Source organism: Macaca fascicularis, chromosome X (genome assembly GCF_037993035.2).
Source record: "Macaca fascicularis isolate 582-1 chromosome X, T2T-MFA8v1.1".
Taxonomy (NCBI): domain Eukaryota; kingdom Metazoa; phylum Chordata; class Mammalia; order Primates; family Cercopithecidae; genus Macaca; species Macaca fascicularis.
This window is the reverse complement of record NC_088395.1, coordinates 137170578-137191327: the sequence shown is the minus strand read 5'-3', so window position 1 is coordinate 137191327 and position 20750 is coordinate 137170578. Positions and strand designations below refer to the sequence as shown.

The 20750-nt window shown below is 38.2% G+C and overlaps 1 protein-coding gene across 10 annotated transcripts in view; it reads left to right on the top strand.

The window, feature by feature from the left end:
* The window catches only part of ENOX2 (ecto-NOX disulfide-thiol exchanger 2), a 292537-nt gene that overhangs the window by 6242 nt on the left and 265545 nt on the right, over positions 1 to 20750 (top strand). For 3 of the 10 annotated variants that reach the window (XM_065538446.2, XM_045384161.3, XM_045384160.3), the window contains exon 1: positions 9698 to 10033. The exons of 5 other annotated variants lie outside the window; for them this stretch is intronic. In XM_065538446.2, the coding sequence (XP_065394518.1) occupies positions 10012 to 10033 (22 nt within the window). In that variant the 5' untranslated portion in view covers positions 9698 to 10011. Of the gene's footprint in view, positions 1 to 9697; positions 10034 to 11034; positions 11163 to 20750 lie in introns of those variants that run through there. 2 more of the 10 variants (XM_065538448.2, XM_074028968.1) reach the window with 2 other exon arrangements.

Below are 20750 nucleotides of genomic sequence, written 5' to 3'. Positions count from 1 at the left end.
TAATGACATACAATCGAGTGTATGTAGGATATCTGACTTTCTCTACAATAATGTATCAGTGGTCATTCAGAATCCTGAAGTGTAGTCTTCCCTTCGTTTTCCTTACAAATAATACCCATTGTGCAAAAATGGATGATTTTTAAGGAACAGAAGTCCTAAGCATGAGTCATCTGAATAAAATATTTCTTTATAAGGAATTGTTACTTTTAAATACTCCAGGAAAAAAATCTATGGTTTTCCTGCTACATGATCAAATAAGTTGAACGTAGAAATTACGGGTAGGGTTTCACTTCATTCGATGAATTATTGTAGGCTTACTATGTGAAAGCACTTCGTTAGGCACTGCACTAGATACTCATAAATACCCCTTTTAATGCCTTCTGAACAAAAAGACAAAGAGGGAGAGAGAGAGAGCAAGCAAGCACACAAGAGTAAGAGCATTCAAGAGCAAATAAAAGAAAAATTTTCACAAGCGGGCCCATCTTATAAATGAAAATTCACCCAGCTGAAAATTGAGATGTGTACCCGTGGGGATGTGTTCTTTTTTTTTTTCCCTCGGTGAGATATCTAGGCAAAAATGAGCTACCAGATAGCTGATAAGCAAATGATCTACTTCTGTTTACAAACAGTGTAAGAGAAGGAACAGTGACTTTCTGTGCTTCCCAACCCTGCACAAGCCTGCTGGTGATGTGAGAGTTATGATTGTGTCAGCTTTTCCAGGGTTTCTGTCTCTGCTGCAGAGATTTGGCAGACACCTCAGACAAATTTTATGTCTCTTAAATCTTCCTCAAGCTAGGCTTGGCTCTTAGATTTATATGTACAAAAAAAGTAAAGTGTTTACCAGTTTGACATTTTTGAAGATCAAAACAGACTTAGTTTAAAAAAAGAAATTAGCATACACCTCAGTTTAGTCAGAAAGACCTAATTGCTTTTTGCTATTTGTTTAAAACAGTCCAGATGTGTACTTTTCAGAAATGGCTACTGATCATATGTCTAAAGATTTATGTTCTATTCCTCAATATTGCTTCCTTTTTTTCTTTCCAACAAAGTGTAAAGTTTTGCTGAAGTCTTAATTTTCCTTTTATTTTATTTTATTTTATTTTTTTGCCTTTACTGAAACATAATATAAAACACTGTAGGATGGAAACATAGTGAAATACATTGGCAATCTAGGAGGAGAAAAAAGATAGTTTTTATTAGCTCTGCTTCACTCCCCTTTTTGGTGCTCTGTTTTTCAGTGGTCTCTTACTCACAAAACGTTGTTCCTTGGCATGATAATGATAGGTGAGTGGAAGAATCGAAGAGCTTTCAGTGACCACACTTTAACAAAGCTGGTCTACATGCCGTGGTAGGCAGAGCACAAACGAATATGGCAGTCATTCAGGAGAATTGAGACACTGTGGAAAATGTTACTTCAGAGAACAACATTGCTTTAGTGGTGAACTGTGAAAGATAAGGATGGAGAAATCCCTAGTAAGGGCCCTTGTCATCTGCTCCAGCTGCTCTTCATTTTTAGCCAGCAACAACTGCTAGTGAGTGTTTCCTGGGATAGAAACTGCCCCACAATAAGCCCCCATAAGGTGTCCTCCTATCAGCTTTTCTTCAGTCAGGTCCTCAAACATACTTCACTAGGATTATTCTGGTCACATACCATTCTAATTTTCACCTTTCAAGAGATTCTGAGTTTGACTTCAAGGAGTACTTTATGTTCAAACTCATTCATTCAATAGACATTTGAGCATATATACAGGACCAGACCCTATGCTAAGCACCAGGACTATAATAATGAATTTGATGTGATGTAATCCCTGCCCTTAAGGAGTTCACAGTCTAATAGGGGAGATAGACACTCAAACCAGTGATTATATTCTGATGTGAAAGGTACCCAAAAGAGAGAGAAGGTGTTCTGGGAATATAGTGGAGGGAATTACAGCTGGGGGTGGACAGCTTAGAGATCAGAGTCTAACTGTGTTGAATCATAAAGGATGCGGGGCATTGCCTAGTCTCTATGTGGACAAAGAGGTGATGGGCAAGGATTCCAGGCAGAGGGACCACCAACACACGCAAGGCAGTCAAATGTGTAAAACTGGATAGTTCAGAAAAAGGTAAGATATTGTGTGTGAACCAATGAAAGTGGGAAAGGGGAACTGGATAAGAGTCTGGGAAGGTATCCTGTGGCTGGTTGGGTGAAGTAAGTCAGCTTGCTAAGAAGTATGGCCGGCCGGGCGCGGTGGCTCAAGCCTGTAATCCCAGCACTTTGGGAGGCCGAGACGGGCGGATCATGAGGTCAGGAAATCGAGACCATCCTGGCTAACACGGTGAAACCCCGTCTCTACTAAAAATACAAGAAAATTAGCCGGGCGAGGTGGCGGGTGCCTGTAGTCCCAGCTACTCGGGAGGCTGAGGCAGGAGAATGGCATGAACCCGGGGGAGTGGAGCTTGCAGTGAGCCGAGATCGCGCCACTGCACTCCAGCCTGGGGCACAGAGCAAGACTCCGCGTCAAAAAAAAAAAAAAAAAAAAAAAGAAGTATGGCCATTGTCCTATATGTAGGGATGAGTGAACACAGGGTTTTAAATGGGGGGAGTAACATGATTGCACTGGAGGATGGACTTCGTGGGGTGAAAAACTGAAGACAAACTCCACTTTCTTTTTTTAAAATTTTATTATTTTTATTTTGAAATACTTTCAATTTAGAGAAAAGTTAAAAGAATGGTATAAGGAATATTCTTTAAATAACCATTTGAGAATAAAATTTTAACATGATACTTCATCATTTCTGAATATTTTATTTGAATCTCCTAGAAAAAAAAGAATATTCCATATATAACTACAATACAATCATAGACATCAGGAAATTTTTTTAAAATTTTTCCTTTTTTTAAAATTTTACTTTAAGTTTTAGGATACATGTGCAGAACGTGCAGGTTTGTTACATACGTATACATGTGCCATGGTCAAAGATCTAGAACCAGAAATACCATTTGACCCAAGCAATCCCATTACTGGGTATATATCCAAAGGATTATGAAGTCCACTTTCTAATTTGGCAGTCTTTGAGAGGTTTTACCCTAATCACTTGCCACTATTCAGCAATGCCGTCTCTGTTATACAGAGATCACTTTGAACAATTGTTTCCTTCTGCACACAGGACATAACTTCCTGCACTCCTTCACATGTTACTTAGATGAATATTCATTCTTTCCAACTCAAATCAGTGATTCCAGCAGTAATTGAGGTTTGATTATCATGAAGGAAAGAAATCAGTTTTGAAGCACAGCAGCTTCATTTCAAAAACATTCTATGAGGCTTAGTTATTGCTTGCTGAGTCAGCAGGGCTGAGGCACGTGCTGGTCCGCTGCCCTTGGGATTTGGGGGAGGAAAAAGGAAAGAGGCTGAAGAGATGTCAGGGAGTGGCTGTTTGAAAAATAAGCAGCAACCAGCATGTTGGAAATCCCTAAACGTCACATCCAGATATGGGAAGTAGATACACGTACCAGATGTACATGAATATAAAACAAACGCATGTTGAAGGGTACCTGTGCCCAAACAAATTGTACCATCTAGCTGGTCAGTTTTAGATCATGTTCTTTCCCTGACTCAGATACTGTAAATGGCTTCCCATTATCCATAGGATGACGTCCAAACTCTTCAGCCTGACCTTTAGTACTGTCTGCAATCTGGCTCCAACCTACCTTTCTAATCTTTATACTTCTGTCTTACAGAACTCTGCTCCAGTCAGTTACCCTTTCAGACACTGCTTTGGCATTCCTTTACTTACCCTGGGAGCCCTCTCAGGGAACGGACTATGTTTTTTTACTTCTTTGAATCCCCCAAAGTGCCTAGCACAGTGTCTTGCATATAGTAGGCCCCCAAGATATATCTGTGACTGTTATTTTTACCCGCCCTTCCACCATTGTTTCCAATACCTCTACTATTAACCTAATGCCCTCACTACTGAAGATGGCAACTGAGACACTAGGTAAAAGAGGTTGGTGCTCAACAAATTATCTTTTAACTTTTTAGTTTGAAGTACTTTTAAATATAGAAAAATTGCAAGCATCATACAAGAATTCTTATATACCATTTGCTCAGATTCACCAATTGTTATTATTTTGCCCTATTTGCTTTATACTTTTCTATATAATTATAATTATTTTGTTCTGAAACACTTGTGGTTGAATAAGCCATATCCCTTTCCCCCTCTCCTTTTTCTCAACCATTTATTGTGAAAATATTCAAATATAGAGAAAAGTTAAACGAATTATACAGTGAACACCCAGATACTCACCATTTAGATTCTATAATGAACATTTTGTTGTATTTGCTTTATCACCTATTCATCTATCCATTCCTTTATGCATTTCAGATTAAGTTGCAGACATTAGTACAGTTTGTAAAAATTTTTCAGTATGCATGTCATTAACTAGATGAACAAACTCTTTTGTGCTCTGAAATCAACCAAGTCATCCTGCATTATACCTGCATTTACTGTGTTGCCAAAACTCTAGTCTACCTGTGTATCTTAGATCTGTTTGGCCATGGATCACATGTCTTTTTCATTAACTCTTGGATGACTTTCTATTTCACCTAGTGTCGTGCCAGGTGCACATTCCATAGACACTACTTGATGCTGATGAGCAGAAACAGAGCTAGTGCCAGAGGAAGAATCCTGGTAAAACCAGAATAAACTGGGGAAGGACAGAAGGGAATCTGAGAAGAGGACTACAGATGAATGGGAAAGAAGCCAGGGCTTGAAGAATTGGGGGGAAGCAGGATGCCTTCACTTGCCTGGTACTTCTAGCAGTGCTATATGCTGCTTATGAGCTTTTTCTTTAAAAGAATGGGTTCCAGGAAACTAGGGACAACTGCTCCTAAGCAGAGCACATGACAAGTTTCCTTGCTACTCTTTAGGAAACCCCAATTAATGTATTCATGTTGCTTCATGAATATGCTGATTTGCCATAAGATGCAGGTTAGTTTTGGAGAATGTAGGTGGACCACTGAAAACCTTCCAAACTATATCTGTGCTATAACCAAAGAGCACTTAAATTCAGTGAATCCCAGTTTCATTTTTCTTTATAACCTTTCCTTTCTTGTATTGCTTATGAATACAAGGATAGCTCTCATCTATCTTTACTGAGTTGTCATTTTGTGCCAAGTACTATGCGAGATGCTATCAGGTCATTGACACTTTCCAACAGCCCGACAAGGTAGGGACTACTTCCTCTCCATTTTTCAGATAAGAAAACTTGAGACACAGCATGGTTAAGTATCTTGTCCATAAGACAGAATTCAAGAAATTCAGGTCTGCCTGACTCCAGAGCCCAGTTGTCCTAACCATTATACCAAACTGTCAAATGAAATTAAAAAAAAAAGTCAACCTAGTATAAATGCAAGGAAATTTACTTTCACTGTTTTGAATCAGCATGTAATTTATTCACTAAGCAAACCCAATCGAATCAGTGAATTAAGAATTATTCCTTTAATTCTTAGGATATTGTCATAGTAATGGATTCAAATTGCCTGAGTTCGAATCCCAGTACCAGTCAAGTACTGTAAGCAAGTCACTTAGCATCAGTAAGCCTTAGTTTCCTTGCCTATAAAGTGAGGATAAAAGTGTCTACTATAGGAGGATTACTTGAGCCCAGGAGTTCAAGTTTACAGTGAGCTATGATTGTGTCACTGCACTCCAGCCTGCATGACAGAGCAAGACCCTGTCTCAAAACAAAAAAACAAAACAACAACAACCACAAAAACCATATAGCGTTGTATTGTGAAGATTGATTAAGAAAATTATGTAAAATTTGCTATGTCTGACATGCAATAGAGGCTCAGCCTATACTAGATCACTGTCATTTCTTCCCTCTTCCTTTTATTGGACGACACAACTCATCTGTAGCTTTCACTTGAGGAAAACAAACTATTCCTGAAACATTTTTTTCAGGAGAGACATTCTGAAAAAGAGTATTAGGTTATTTCTGAGGCTGAACAGGGACAGTTACCAACTCTTAAGTGTATTTCTTTAAAAAAAAACTTTTTTAATTTTTATTTATTTATTTATTTATTTAAGAGGTGGGGTCTCACTATCTTGCCCAGGCTAGTCTTGAACTCCTGAGGTTAAGTGATCCTCCCACCTGGGCCTCGCAAAGTGCTAGGATTATTGGTGTGAGCCACCATGCCTGGCCAAGTATATTTCAAAATAAGCTGGAAACATGAATCCTTAAGAGAGTTGGGATGGTCCATCTCTCTGCCTCCTGCAGATTAAGGCTAAATTGTGACTTTATCTGTTTCATCACTAGACTAAATTCCACAATTGGCATAGACTATTAAACCTGGGATATTGGCGATCCCAGCCTGGTAATTTCATGGCAAGCAAGCTGAGGCTAAGAGAGTAGAAGTGACTTAACCAACATCAAACAGTGAAGAAAATTAGGAGACGTCAGTTCTTCTGACTCCTTATCCAGTGTTCATTCTGTGGTTCCCTTGTCGGCTTTCAGACAGGTGAAACCAAGCCTTGCTGTGTGTTCTTTGCAGGAGCTTGAACTGATTAGACTCTTAGGGTTTGGTGCAAGTTTGATCGATTCAGAAAACATGAAACTTTGTTCTGGTTCAAATCAGCTTGCTAGTTTTTGTTGCTTTCAAACTGTTACCATTTCTGTTTTGTTTGGAGGTTAGCAAATTAGTGTTGTCTCTTCCCGTTTAAGTTCATGGTTTAGTTCAAGTTCTTGGTTCTTTGAAATCTTCCACTGGGACTTTTGTTTTTGACAAAAATACTCAGAATCTGGGGTGGCTAGTAACGGAAATTCGTTTGAAAAGATCAATCAGGCTTGGTGACGGCTGCCGAGGAGGAGCTTGGGTGGTTTAGGGAACCATTAGTGCTTACATTCTGGAACTTGAAATCGGGATAATGGAAACAGTGCAATGGTTTTTGGTGTGCTTGTTTGTTTTTATAAGGATGCTCTGATGCTTTCATTGCCCTTCTTGCTAATCTGGGTTGAAACTGCTGCCTCCCACCTCATTGCCTTTTGGGACACTCTGTCAGTCATGTTCCTCATTTTTTGACTGTGAGAAAGAAGCTAACAAAAAAAAAATTCATCTTTCCTGTTCCTTTCCCTTTACTTTGAATGGCCCTTCTGAGGAACTTGAGGGATATGAATTTCAAGCTTAAGTTTGTGGAGTTTAGTTGCAATGCCCAAAGGCAGAACAGTCCGATTCTGAAATACAGCCTTTGTTCCTTTCTTACCAATGTGGTTTTTGAAGTCTCAAGCAAGCCTCCTTTGCTGAACCTGAAATTGGACTGACACCTTCCTTAGTGGCCAGCCATGCTGCCAGTGAGGCTGTGGTGGAGGGTAACAGGGATGAGGCCTCTGGAGAATTGTATCCCACCTGCCTGACTTTCCGAATGGCAGAGGAAAGTGAGATCTGGTGCTAGGGCTGTCAGTACCTTTTCAGGCTCTTGACTGTTTCTCTAAGCAGTTGGAAGGCTAGGATTGCAGCTTTGATGGTCAGGGGGCCACTCCCAATACCTCAAAAGACAAGCACTTTTTATTATAGTAGGTGAGATTTCGGATGATTTCAGCAAGTATGTTTCTGATTAGAAAGCTCTCACTTTAGATTCATTTTCTCTTTTCTCCACCCCTCCCCTCTTTTTCCCTCCTTCTCCTCTCTTGTCTTTTTCTCCTCCCCTTCCCCCTTTCAGCGGCTCACTTGCTCTTAGCTACCAATTACCTGTTATGTGATTAATATTATCATTTTTCCAATTGGTTTAACATAGATTTTGGATATGTATTATGCTGGCATCTTCAGTAGTAGCAATGACGTTTACAGGGGCAATTAGAAAAAGTTTTCTTTCTTCTTACAAGAAGTATGATGGGCACTTGTTTGAGGGCACAGATAGCACTGGATGGGCCAAGAGGAGCTGACATCTGATATCTCTGCTCTATCCCCCACCTTTCTTTTGGCCGCTTCAGATTTGGTTCATGTGGACAAACACACATTTGGGAACCACCATACAGATGGAAATCAGGACATGTGGGATTTGGCCGAACCAAAGATCCCCAAACATTGCCTGGATCATTTAGTGCCCCAGGTGTGGCCACCCCAGGACTTTATGTGCTAAAATTGTGTCCCAGCTGAAGCCAGCTGGTCACTGTATATATAGTATCAAGGCAGCTTGGAGCCTCATAAGGCATGACTTTGGATTTTTACCTTGTGGATTTAGATTTAATCACCTTGAATCCTACCCCAACACACTGGGCAATGATGAGGATATAACAGGCAAATAGAAAGCTTGAACAAAAAGAGATGCTCATTATCTAGTAGTTTGCATTCTAGATGGGACATAATACTAGACCATATGAAGAAAAATGAACTGACTTTCCAGAAAGGAAAAAGAGAATTTAGAGGGATCCAGTCTCTTTAATAAACTTTTGATGTATTATTTTAAAATTTCCTGAAAAAAGTTCCCTGCTGTGGAATTTTAAGAGCAAACAACGATTCCGTCTAATTTAAAAATTGTGAGAATTGAACAGTGTTTTATGAAATTATATTGGTTCTTTCTTTTTATTTGCCTTATGTGATAGAGGTACCTCACTTCAATCATTAAGGCAAGATTTGTTTAGGGCATGGTAGTAATAATCCCATACAATTGTATAGCCCTTTACAATTTACAAAAGGGTTTTCATACCTATTATCTCATTAGCTTTTCACAGCAATCCTGTGAAACAGTCAGGATAGGTACTATTCTCTTCAGTTAACAAATAAAGGGAACTTAGGCTCAAAGAAATTAAGTGACTTGTCCAGAGTCACATAGTTAGAAAGTTGTAGAACTGGAAGCTGAACCCAGGTTTCCTGATACCCGACCCCAGTGCTCCTTTGGTTGTATCATGTTTCCTCCCAGAGACACTGTCTCCTTTTTGTTCCTACCTGTGATTAATTTTAAAATTTGTCTAAAAATGAGCTTTAGTTTAGTGGATGAGCAAAACTGAAGCACTTACATGTAAAGTCCTTTCTTAAGTCACCTATGAAGTGGGTCCTGCACATAGCTCTTGGCATTTCACCTTCATTTTAACTGAACTATTTTTAGGTAGACGTAGATTTGTTTTTCAGTGTTAAATATATGGACAAAAGTTGTGTGATCCACTGATTGTAAGTGTGAAAGCTGCACTTGGGGAATGGGACTAGGGATGAAAAGTTGGCTTAAAATAATTAGCTTCTTGCCTTTGTGCTAAGATATGTCATGTTCAATAGAATTTAATTTCTTTATACTTCCTTTCCTTCCAGCCTTTTAAATACAATTCTTTAGGGAAAATTAGCAAATATTCATTCTGAATGTTGATTTCTCAGGAATAAGGGTAGCCAGAGGAAAGAAAAAGCGAAGGGGTGACTTTCTGTGCCCTGTAAGAGTGGGCAAACATTATTTTGTTCGGAGCTGTGAGCTAAGATTTCTTCCAAGGCATGCAAATCGTAAAGTTCTGATTTGTCAACTGCATGCTGTTTCTTTAGGCACTGATGTATGAAATCCCGAACGAATTCTCCAATGAACATACTGCTAATTGCTTCTCCACCTGCTCTCCAACCTCCTCCACCCCACCCCCTCCACTCCCAATTCAGCCTATAAGTGTCCGTCATTGGAGATGGATGGTGACACATGCAGTAATAGCAATTCATAAAAGCCAGTTCCAGCCCTTGTCTTCAAGGCTCCTGGATTTTCCACTGCCTGCTTTTGTGTAAGTGAAGTGGATGGAAGTGCTACTGGCATCAGAATCCTCCTCCCTATGCTCCGTTGCTAAAGCTCAGTTGCTCGGCTGGAGCTGAGCTAAACAGAAGCGTCGGATCTAAGCTGAATTATAGCTATTTTTCTTTTCCCTCAATGGGGTGGGTGGGTTAGGGATAGGGTGTAGTGGGGATTTGGGGTGCTTTGGCTTTTCTTCTTGTGGAGAGAAGAGGGTAAGGAGAGAATAACTCACGATAGGATACAACGTGAAACAGTTCCCTGAAGAGTGTCACAATGTTCCTGGTACAATATACAGGTATAGTATGTTTTGTTTTATCTGAATTTCCCCTTTGTTTCAAAGTGCATTTCTTTCTTTTATTTTTCCTTCAGTTCAACTGTACTGAAGGACAAATAGGGTTCTAATGAGCTAAACAAAATAGCTGCATAAAATATGCCTGCCCCTAGCTATAATGTTTGTAGCAGATTGCTGTATAAGATCTGCGTTTTCTGTTAAACTGGTAGTCCCGATCCCTTAATTGTGCACGCTTCTCTGCTGTATTCTTGTATTGAATTTCTCAGGTCTTATGTCTGCAACTGGTAGTATGTGATATAGCTTAGAGTGTTTGCACAGAGACGGTGCTTTGGAAGCAAAAAGCAATTTTTAAACACTTAGTGTGTTATGTTTCTCTTGAGTTTATTAACTCCTGTATTTGTTAATTGGTTGTATAGATTTGGGATATACTTAAGAGTAGGGAAACTTCAAATAGGAAGCATTCCAGGACACATCTGTTTGGTAAATTTAGTTATGTTTCATTACTGAACTCAAGTTGATGAACATTATATATTATTGTTGTTTGTTTATTCTCCTGATAGAAAAAAAAAGTGCTGGAAACAGCAAACCTACAAATATGAGCCCCAAACCATCTGTATTGTAAAATATCTTTGGATCAAAAGTGTTTCTTAAGTATTCTCTTAAGCTTTCAGAAACATAATGGTCCATAATGATGAAGAAGATTCTGATCAGGTATGGGCGAATGTTTTTTGAAAGGCTTCTTACACAGCAGTTAGACAGAAAGGTCCCTTGCAAATGAAAAACCCTGAGAAAGTTTCACTTTCTTGCTGCACAAAACAGAAGCTTAGTTCCTACAACCACGTTGTTTTGATAAGTTTGAATATCATTTGTTGTCAAGGACTTTCATCTCCATTGTTGCTTTATTATTCTTAAAATATTGTGCTCCTGCGCTTAACAGCTAAAAGATCATGTTCTATTTTGATGCGTGGTTTGACAGTTGATTTCGCTCCTCATTAATTGGACAGCATGCAGATGATGTGGAGAAGTGAGTGAGTGACAATATTTCAAGGTTACGTTGAAGAGCATACAGTGAACCTTAGTGCCTGGACCAACAGCTGCTGAATTGAATTGTCTGCAATTAAAGCAACAGCAGGTTTGTGTAGTCTCCCTGCAGCCCATTTATTTGAATTTATAGCTTCAGTTTCTTCTTTGAGTATTGGTTGGTTTGTTCTGCTAAGTGTTGGAAACTTGTGCTTGCTGGATGTTTTCTCTACACTCCAATGCATGCTTGACTCTAGAAGAGCCATCTCTGTACATTTTAATTTGAGAAGTTGTTGAGGTTTTTTTCTTATGGTTAAAATCAGAGACTGTCTTATTTTCTCCACTACAAAATTAAATAGATTTAAATGGAAAATATTGCTTTATTCAATAAATAGAGGTTTCTCATGGACCAGTGTTACTGGTTTAAGTTTCTGGCAATGAAAAATGCTGGACTTTGTTATGCTACTGGAATTACTATATCTGGGAAGAACTCTTTGCTAATAAAAATGTTTACATTTTAAAAATGACATTATCTCCTTGCCAGCTCTCAATTCCACAGTGACCTAATGAATAACTTCAAATCTAACTAGGTGGCTTTTATGACTGTATTTTATTTGTATGCTAATAGTGAATACATGTTTAATTCCTTAATGGTTTTACTCTATTAAAAATTACAATTGCAGTATAGTTGTTGGTTACTGAATCAGAGTGGATGTGGTATAAAACATTTAGACAGTGATTTACTATATACTTTCTTAGTTCATTCTCAGTAAGTGTGAGGTCAGTGATGATATGATCTCCATTTTATAGGTAAGAAAACTGAGACTCAGAATGAGTAACTGGCCTGAGGTCTCCATCTAAGTGCAGCCTAAACTTACAGGTTACATTATCTGATTAAAGAATCTGTGCTTTTTCCTCTCTGATATCAGGCTGCCTCTCGGTTGATGGGTGCCAGGTAAATGTGACTTATGCTACTAGAGAAGGAGGATAAATTTGGTCATTTACTTAAAAATGTATTCTTGGATAGGACGCTAGAGATGTTTTCAAAACTATTTTTAACCCAGCATTTATCTGAATATGTGTGTGACTTCAAGATTAATTTTACAGATGTATAAAAAACACTAGTGTTTTGATTAATGTGTACATCAATATGAATGAAAGTAGAGCTTTGTGAAATTTTAGGGAAGCAAAATGTTGTCTATTCCAAAAGGTTAGTATGGAGTATTTTCTTTTTTAAACAAGCTGGTTTGTTTTTATTGTTGTACTGGATGAACTTAAAAGATAAAATGTTGTCTATTCCAAAAGGTTAGTATGGAGTATTTTCTCTTCTAAACAAGCTAGTTTGTTTTTATTCTTATACTGGATGAACTTACAAGATTGTTTCCATGCAAGCATGTATATTTTAAGATATACTGGCTATGAATGTGAAGTGCTGTATGTTTTTGAAATTTGAGTATTTTGTCCAGATCAGCAGAAAAAATATACAGCTAATTCAGGTTCACACTTTTCTTTCTTTCCGTCTCTGTCTCTGTGTCTCTCTGTCTCTCTGTCTCTCTGTCTCTCTGTCTCTCTCTCTCTCTCTCGTAGATAAGCATTCTTATCTTTTAAAATTTCCAAATGGTTTCTCAATTTTAAATTCATTAGTTTTAAGGGAAAAAATGCTTTTTGTCCCACTGAAGAAGGAATACTATTTAAAGCCGCATTATCAATTCAGCAAATGAACCCAAATACTTGAATAGCTCATATAAGCTCTCTGGTAAAACTTTCTTTAAAACCCCTTCAGTAAACATTCTTGAAAGGGCAATTTTTATGTCTGAATTTATTAGAGACTGTCCCATGTACTAGATTAATGACTGGATGTTCATGCCATAGACAACTCTTCTTCAGCATTTGACAATGAACATTTGAGAATGTTGATAAGAAAATGGGCCAGAGATAGAGCAAGTGTTGTTATAATCTGTTTATGAGACTTTAAGATGGTAATGAATATATTATCTCAGATACCATTTGATTGAAATTTACCCTTATCTAAGATGATATCTTTATATTTTAACATATCTTAAAGTAAATCTGTCCTTGTAATATTTCCTTCTGGCAAAAAAGAAAGGAGGATGATATAAAGCCCTTTTATCATTCTTTAAAATTAAATGAATTTGACACTTAAAAAATACAGGTGGGAACTTCGGGGAACAGATCAGGATTAGAGGAAGGAGAACTGGGCAAACTAGGCATTAAATTGGAAGTTCCATATTAAAGTTGGTTTCAGGTGGCAAATGTCCTGTGTAGTTGGAAGCTCTGGCTAACATCCCTCACTCTGTTCCTTTTTCTAGGAATAGGCACTCTGAATATAAATGAAAAAGAATTTATTAGGGCTTTTAAAGAAATGACATTTTCTTATGGGCAAAAGAAAAAGTCTTTCATCTACAAAATAGTTACTTTTTCCCTGTCTTGTTTGAGGCCAAGAAAAATTCAAGAGGAAGATTTGTAGGTTCTGGTTGTTCGGGGAGCTGAAGTTGAGTCGTCTGATGGATTTTCCTCTTTGGTACACCTATGAGCATGTTTTAGAGGAGTGAAGGGCAGGTCTCATGGACGGGAATATAAAGGTTAATATAAACCAGTCCATGGTGTGCTAGAGCCAGCTTGCACTAGCTTATTTAAGGGGATCACCAAGAATATTAACAAATTTGAAAATTTCTTCATATTTGCCTTTTTCCAAAAAGGACTTAATATGCTTATTATGAATAATACAATAATTAAGGCATGCTATTTATGTAGGATAGTGTACTGCAAATGCCCCTTGGGCTGCTAAACTATACTGATTGACATTATTGAGCATAGTACAGTTGAATGTGTGTCTCCCCAGCCATATATAAACATAATAGTAAGAATAGCTAACATTTGGCCAGGTGCAGTGGCTCATGCCTGTAATCCCAGCACTTTGGGAGGCTGAGGGGGCTGGATAACTTGAGGTCAGGAGTTCGAGTCCAGTGTGGCCAATGTGGCAAAACCCTGTCTCTACTAGAAATACAAAAATTAGCCGGGCACGGTGGTGGGTGCCTGTAATTCCAGGTACTCGGGAGCCTGAAGCAGGAGAAACGCTTGAACTCGGGAGGCGGAGGTTGCAGTGAGCCGAGACCATGCCATTGCACTCCATCCTGGGCAACAAGAGCGAAACTCCATCTCAAAAAAAAAAAAGCTAACATTTATTGAAAGCTTACTCTGTGCTAGGTCATGTTATAAATACCTTATATGTATGAACCCATCAACCCTCACAGCAATGCAATTAGGTAGGCAGTAGTACTTCCATTTTAAGGTTAGAAAAACAGATACAGAGTTTAAGTATCCAGCCTACCACGTCACACAATTACTAAGTAGCAAGAATCAATATCGGATGGCAAGTTTGTCTTCAGAGCCAATGCTCTTAACCACTGTGGAATATGCTGTATGTCTTTAGGGACTCTTTATTAAAGAAGCTGTTTGCCCACCTGTGTGCTACCTGGAGCAGATATCCCATTGTTCATGACTTCAAAAGTCCTAGACAGTGTAGAGCTGTCTGCTGACCAGACTATTAAAAATTTTTACTTTCTTTCTGACCCCCATGGTTGGTAGTCTTTACTGACAGAGTCAAGGGGAACATTGTATCCCCAGGAATTTCTAAACATTGCTGCTACTCATGTTCTTTCTTCAGATTTTCAGCTTTGTTTTTAAGATCTCTTTCATAATCTGTTGCTTCTCTCTCCATTCTCAGCTTTTTGCAACAAGAAACATTGACAGCCAAAGTGTAATTTTTCTTCTATGCAGCCAAATGGCCAAACATCGCACATCTTCTCTGTGTCTACTCTCTCCCGACTCCATTTTATGCCTAACTGTTAGAATGTTCTTCCTAAATGCAGATCTTATCCTATCACTCCTCTCCTTAAAAATCCTCTAAAGGATTTTGCCTTTTTTTTTTTTTTCCAAATAGACATTCAGGGCCATCCATAGCCTTGTCCCAGGCACTCAGAATTCCCTTACACTCTTATCTTCCACTACACAACACTCTCTATATCTTATTTACCTGCCACTCTAGACCACTTCTGGGTCATAGGTACACCCCAAATTTTCAAGCTCCTGTGCCTTTCCATACTGTTCTCTACATTTCAATTGCCATCCTTCCTTATCTCCAGCAATCCTAGAGCTGCTCAGTATTTAAGATTCCACTCAAATTACACCTGCTACTGTATTTAATATTTATTTTTGGTCTGTCTTCCCCCAATAGACTGAGTTCTTGAAGTCATGACCATATTTTACTTGTCTCTTAGCACATAGCCTGGTTCTTGCACACAGTTAGCACTTGCATGCAGTATTCAGACCTTCAGCAGCTGCACCACCAGAGGTTTTTCTCCTCTTCTGCTAGCTAAAGGTTTGGAGCTGTTCCGAAGCCTGAGTTTCTGAAGCTGAATGGCTAGATCGCTTCTGCTTTGCGTAGGTATTCTGGAATATTCCATTCAAAAGTTTTTTTTTTTCTAGTGCAAGTACCTTCTTAATTTTTTATTTTCTATACTCATCGTTGCTCAGATCTACTATACTTTGAAAGCTGTCTTTTGCCTTTGTGGAACATTTTGCACTTTTGTATAGCAATAAGGGCTTGCCTACATATTTAATACCATTCAAGAAAATAAATTGGTATATGTAAAGTGATAATTGGAATTTTTGATGCATAATCACAGTGTTTCTCAAAATGTGGTTAAGGAATTACCTGTGACAGCGTTACCTAAGATATGTGTAAAATGTAGATTTCTGAATCCCCATCCCAGACCTACTGAATCACTCTGAGTGATCTGCATTTAGCAGACTCCCCAGATAATTCTTCTGTATGAATGACTTTTGAGAACCACTGTTCAAAGGCAAAAATGAAATGCTAAATTCTGATCCATATTCTCTATGGATATTCATATTAATTACATTGTGGAAAAACTATTCTTAAAATGGTTTGAATATTTTGTTCGAACACTGAAAGTCTTAGTTTCCTGGTATCTAACCCAGTGCTGCCTGATAGAACTGTGTAAGATGATGAAGTATTCTGTATCTTTACTATCTAACACAGTATCCACTAGCCACATGTGGCTATTGAGCATTGAAATGTGGCTATTTCAACTGAGGAACTGATTTTTTTTTGTTTTATTAAGTTTAATTAAATTGATATTTAAATAATCACTTGTGGCTACTGGATGTAGTACTGTCAGTGCTGCTCAAGAAGGTTTGGCTATCCAGAAGTAGTAATTCTCTTACAGGTCTAGATGGCCACAGTGATAATTGTATCAACAGGAAATCAAACTGGAATGTTGTTTCCTTTTACATATAGGACAAGCATTTCGTTTTATGGATAATTTAAATTTTAAAAACAGCCTAAAGTGAGTTATCCTCAGAAGGGATTTGACAAATTATGATCTCAACTAAATTTAAATGCGAGCTACACTCTTCATTTCTCATCAGTACTGTTTTTCTCATATTGGCTTGCTGTTGAGGGGTGGCTGTTAAGTCTTGATTTCTGAGCTAGGAATAAGAAAATTGAGTTAATCAGAAGAAAGAGCTCCTACCTTCAACGTTTATGTCACAGACACTTTTATACATTTTAGCTCTCATAGTCCCTTTCACTCTTTTCTTTTGGATTGTTCAACCCCTTAGCCACTCATGACTCACAACTTTTCAGCTTCCATTTCTTCCTTGAATAAATCTTTTTTGAACCAGTAGTATATTCCTTTCAGGACTATTTTGTTATTTAAAATAGCATTAACACTTTGGAAGAATTTGATCAGAAATGGAATGTAGTCTGTACATAAAGAGATATACGTTTAGGTCCTTTTATGTTTTATTATTGTGTGGAGTTCATCAAGTATATTAGTTGTACTTGGTGGCTTTAAATAGAACCCAGTGTCAGAATCTAAAGTATTGGGGAAAAAAATACATGAATGGAGTAAAGTCCTTGACTATTGTTGTCTGTGGAAACTATATGGTAAGTAATTATGCCTGTTGGACCTGCCCTCTGTTGCCTAGATCCCAGTTCTTTGTATACTTTTCAATTGTTAAAATTTTTAGCACATCCTGAAATTCCCTTCTTTCTCTTTCCATTCTTCACTTTCTTTGGCTCTGTGGCTCTGTTTTCTGTTTTTAATGGACAGCAGGCATCCTCCCCTGCTTTTTTGTACCATTCAAACTCACTCCCAGAATTCATTGTTGTATCCAACCTCACTGAACTGCCTAGAGGAGTTCAAAACGGGTGTTTCAAAGTGCCTCTCAGGGCCACCCTGGAACACTCTGCAAATAGGTTCTTTTGTTTTGAGGACTAAAGAGACAGTATCGCAGCTACAGTTTTGAGAAATGTGTAAAAAGAAAACCCATTTGGATCTAAAGGAAAATTTTAACCTCTTGCCCCTCCCTTCCCCCAGACTACATCTGTAATTTTCAGTGACATTTTTACTTTGTTTAGGAAACCAGATATTTCTGCTTTCAGTAAAAAAAGTTCACTCTGATCAGGATCCTTCCTAATTTAAACCAGAGTAGAGAAGAAGGGAAATATGTTTTAAAGGTATGCTATAGGACTATGCTAAGATATTTACATAAATTATTTTATTTAATCCTTGTTAGTACTCTCAATAAATGATAAAGAAGTTGTTCTTCTTAGCCAAGACTATATATACACCACTAACTTGTCTAAAGCTCTGTCTCCAGAAACACTGCTCTTAGAAAGCCTGCATTGCTGTTGCTTTTTACTTATACACATAATTATGAATGGTTACCTATTCTCTTACTCTATTTCTCTGTGGATATGGGTGTTGAAGAGATAAGATGGGAGGGAGGGAGAGAGGGAGAGAAAGGGAGAAGGGAAAAGAGAAGAGAGGTTATCAGTGCTAGGATGTTCCCTCATAAAAATCCCAGATCTGCATAAAATGGGAAAATGTAAAGGAAACACTTCCTGTGCTAGCTGTCTATCAAACAGGAATTGGGATGTGTTTTAAGAGAGCTTCTGACTAAGAGGTTGTAAAGAAAGCCTTCTTTAGTTTCTTTATGCACTCTACTTATTGCCACTCCCTTGCCCTGCAGTCTAAGAGACTGCTGACTCTTGCTGCCAAACATGGTTGACATTTTCCCAAACCTTGCCCATGGATTTGGAGGTGGAACAGGAACTGCAAAGGACCACAAGCCTTACACACTCTGCTGAGTCATGGAAATTTGCCCAGCTTATTCATTAGAAGTTGTACAATCTGCATTCACCTCAATTTGTGGTAAGGAATATGAGGAATGTAAAATAATTGTGACAATCCATATTTAATAAAAATGGCAATAAGCTGCAAGTAAGTCAGACTATCCTGGAAAGGTTTTTTGGGTGGCATTTTACATTTTGTCTTGGTTATAAATATCAAACAAATAAATAGAAAATATCATCAAAAGTAATTTTGATTCATGCTTTTATACATCTGCAAGTGACAGGGGATAGTAAACTATATTAAGAGTGTGCAATGTGATACAGCATTTTAAAAGCCAGTATGGTTTTGAGTAACTGACATGGATATGGACAAATATCTTAGAGCATAGTAGTGAGAATCCCTTTTTAATTGGTAGTAAGACTATGCCCAAGTTTCCATTCTCTGGAACTGAGATGCTTGAAATGGAAAAGGGCAATTGAAATGCTTAAGGAATCTAGGGAGAGTGGTTTATGATGGTAGAACACAAAGTAAATATGATAAAGACCGCTTGAGTAGTTCGTGAATATTGGCACTCACGGCTCTTTTGAGTGGAGTGAGCAATAAAGAGCATAGTCTCAAGGAAAAAGGTATAAGCACAGGCAGAAATATGACCACTGGAGGGATAAGCCTGGAATTCCAGTAGTATCTCTCTCCATCTCAACTAGTATTCCCTGAGTGCCCTACCCATGGGCTTTGTGAGGCATTTAACAAGAAGGGAAAGAAATGGTCTGAGAAGAAATGGTTTGAAGGAATCAAAGTGAGAAGGACATAATTGTTTTGTCAAATATTAACAGCTAGTTAAAATAAAAGGAAACCCCACCCAGAAGCAAACTCTCCAGAACATTTATTTGGCTGGCCTCACATTAAGGCCAGATGAAGCACAAGCTGTAGAGAAGAACCTCACTCTAACATGGAATATGATCTAAGGCAATGCCCTTCTTGGACCATCTCCACGTGGATTTATTACTGGAAGTAACAGAAGGGCTATGTTAGAACATTAGAACACAGTTCCAAGGCATGAACACCGAGGTTGGGATTTATAGTAAGGCTCTGGTGTACTAGCTGGACAATGAGTACAATTTCATTGCAGATGTTTTCCATTGGAGATTTTTGACATGTCAGTGAGCCGGGATAAGTCAGCCAGCACTACTTAGCTAGCACCTACTATATTGTGTTGCCTGTACTTGACCAATCCAGTGAGGGAGGTATTTGAAGCTGTTTAGCCATTTCTGAGGGGGCCTCAGGGCACTGTTGATAAGCTGCCCCTCCCAGGATAGTAAACTGCCCCTTGCTGTTGTGAAACAGGTAATGGATAAACAGCTTTTCTCATAGTATCTGTACTTCTCTCTTTTCAGTATCAAATCATTCCCAGTAAAGTGTAAAATGGAGTAGACGACTCCCCACGAGGTTTTAAATCTAGATCATAATGGACCACCTGCCAAATGCTTTCCCTTTATGATCCCAAGTTAAAGTTATTGACAGAGAGAAAAGCATTGCAAAATGGAGTGCCAGTTTCTTATGGCATTCGTGGACTTAAGCCAAAATATTTAAAACCCTCAGCCAAATGGTTCATTCAGGAGCTTTGGAAGCAACTTGTAAAAATCAACAGCCTGCCTATTCCATATCTGGGGAAAGGACAGAAGAGGGAGGAAGGAGATAAAAGAGTACAGAATGGTTTGTATTCATGAACTATTATCAGTGTTAAGTACAATGTAGGATGTTGGTCTTACTAACATTTATGAAATGCTACCCTTAAAGCTGCAGACTAAGGAAAGAGCAATCCAGTAGTTGTGCCCATTGCTAAATGATTGAGCCAGAAACAGCATATAAATACTAGAAATGGCTTAAACCACAGCATCAAGTTTTATTATTTCATAAGGAAGTCACTACTGGGACTTATGACTGTAGTAGGAATAGGTAAGTACTCATTTATTTCTAGCTAATGAGAAAATTACTAAGAAGGAGAAAAGGGAAGTTTACAGATAAAAGTTCAGAAGGATTTTGTAATATAAGCATTTTAAAAGAATTTTATGGTTGTAAGAAACCTTAAAGGTTACCAAGTCATTTTCCCTCACTCCCTTTCATACATAATCTATTACCTATATCTACTCCATCCTCAAGTGGTCAATCCAATTTATGCTTAGATACTTCCAATAATTTGACACTCTCTATTATATGGTAGGAAATCTGATTTTTGAATAGCTCCAGTTATTGAATGTTTGCATAAATAAGCCAAAATCTCTCTCTTTTCAGCCTCTATTCAGCTCCTACTCTTAGACCTAGTACCATCCACACAATCTACAAAATAAATTGAGGAGTTATGTAGTGTGGTGACCCTGATTCTACTTACCCCTTGCTGCTATGCTAAGCAACTGGTAGCCCTTCAAATGTTAGAAAGCAATCATCATGTGCTCCCTGAGTGACTGTTGTTATTAACAGCTTCATTGATGTATGGCTTACATATCATACAATTT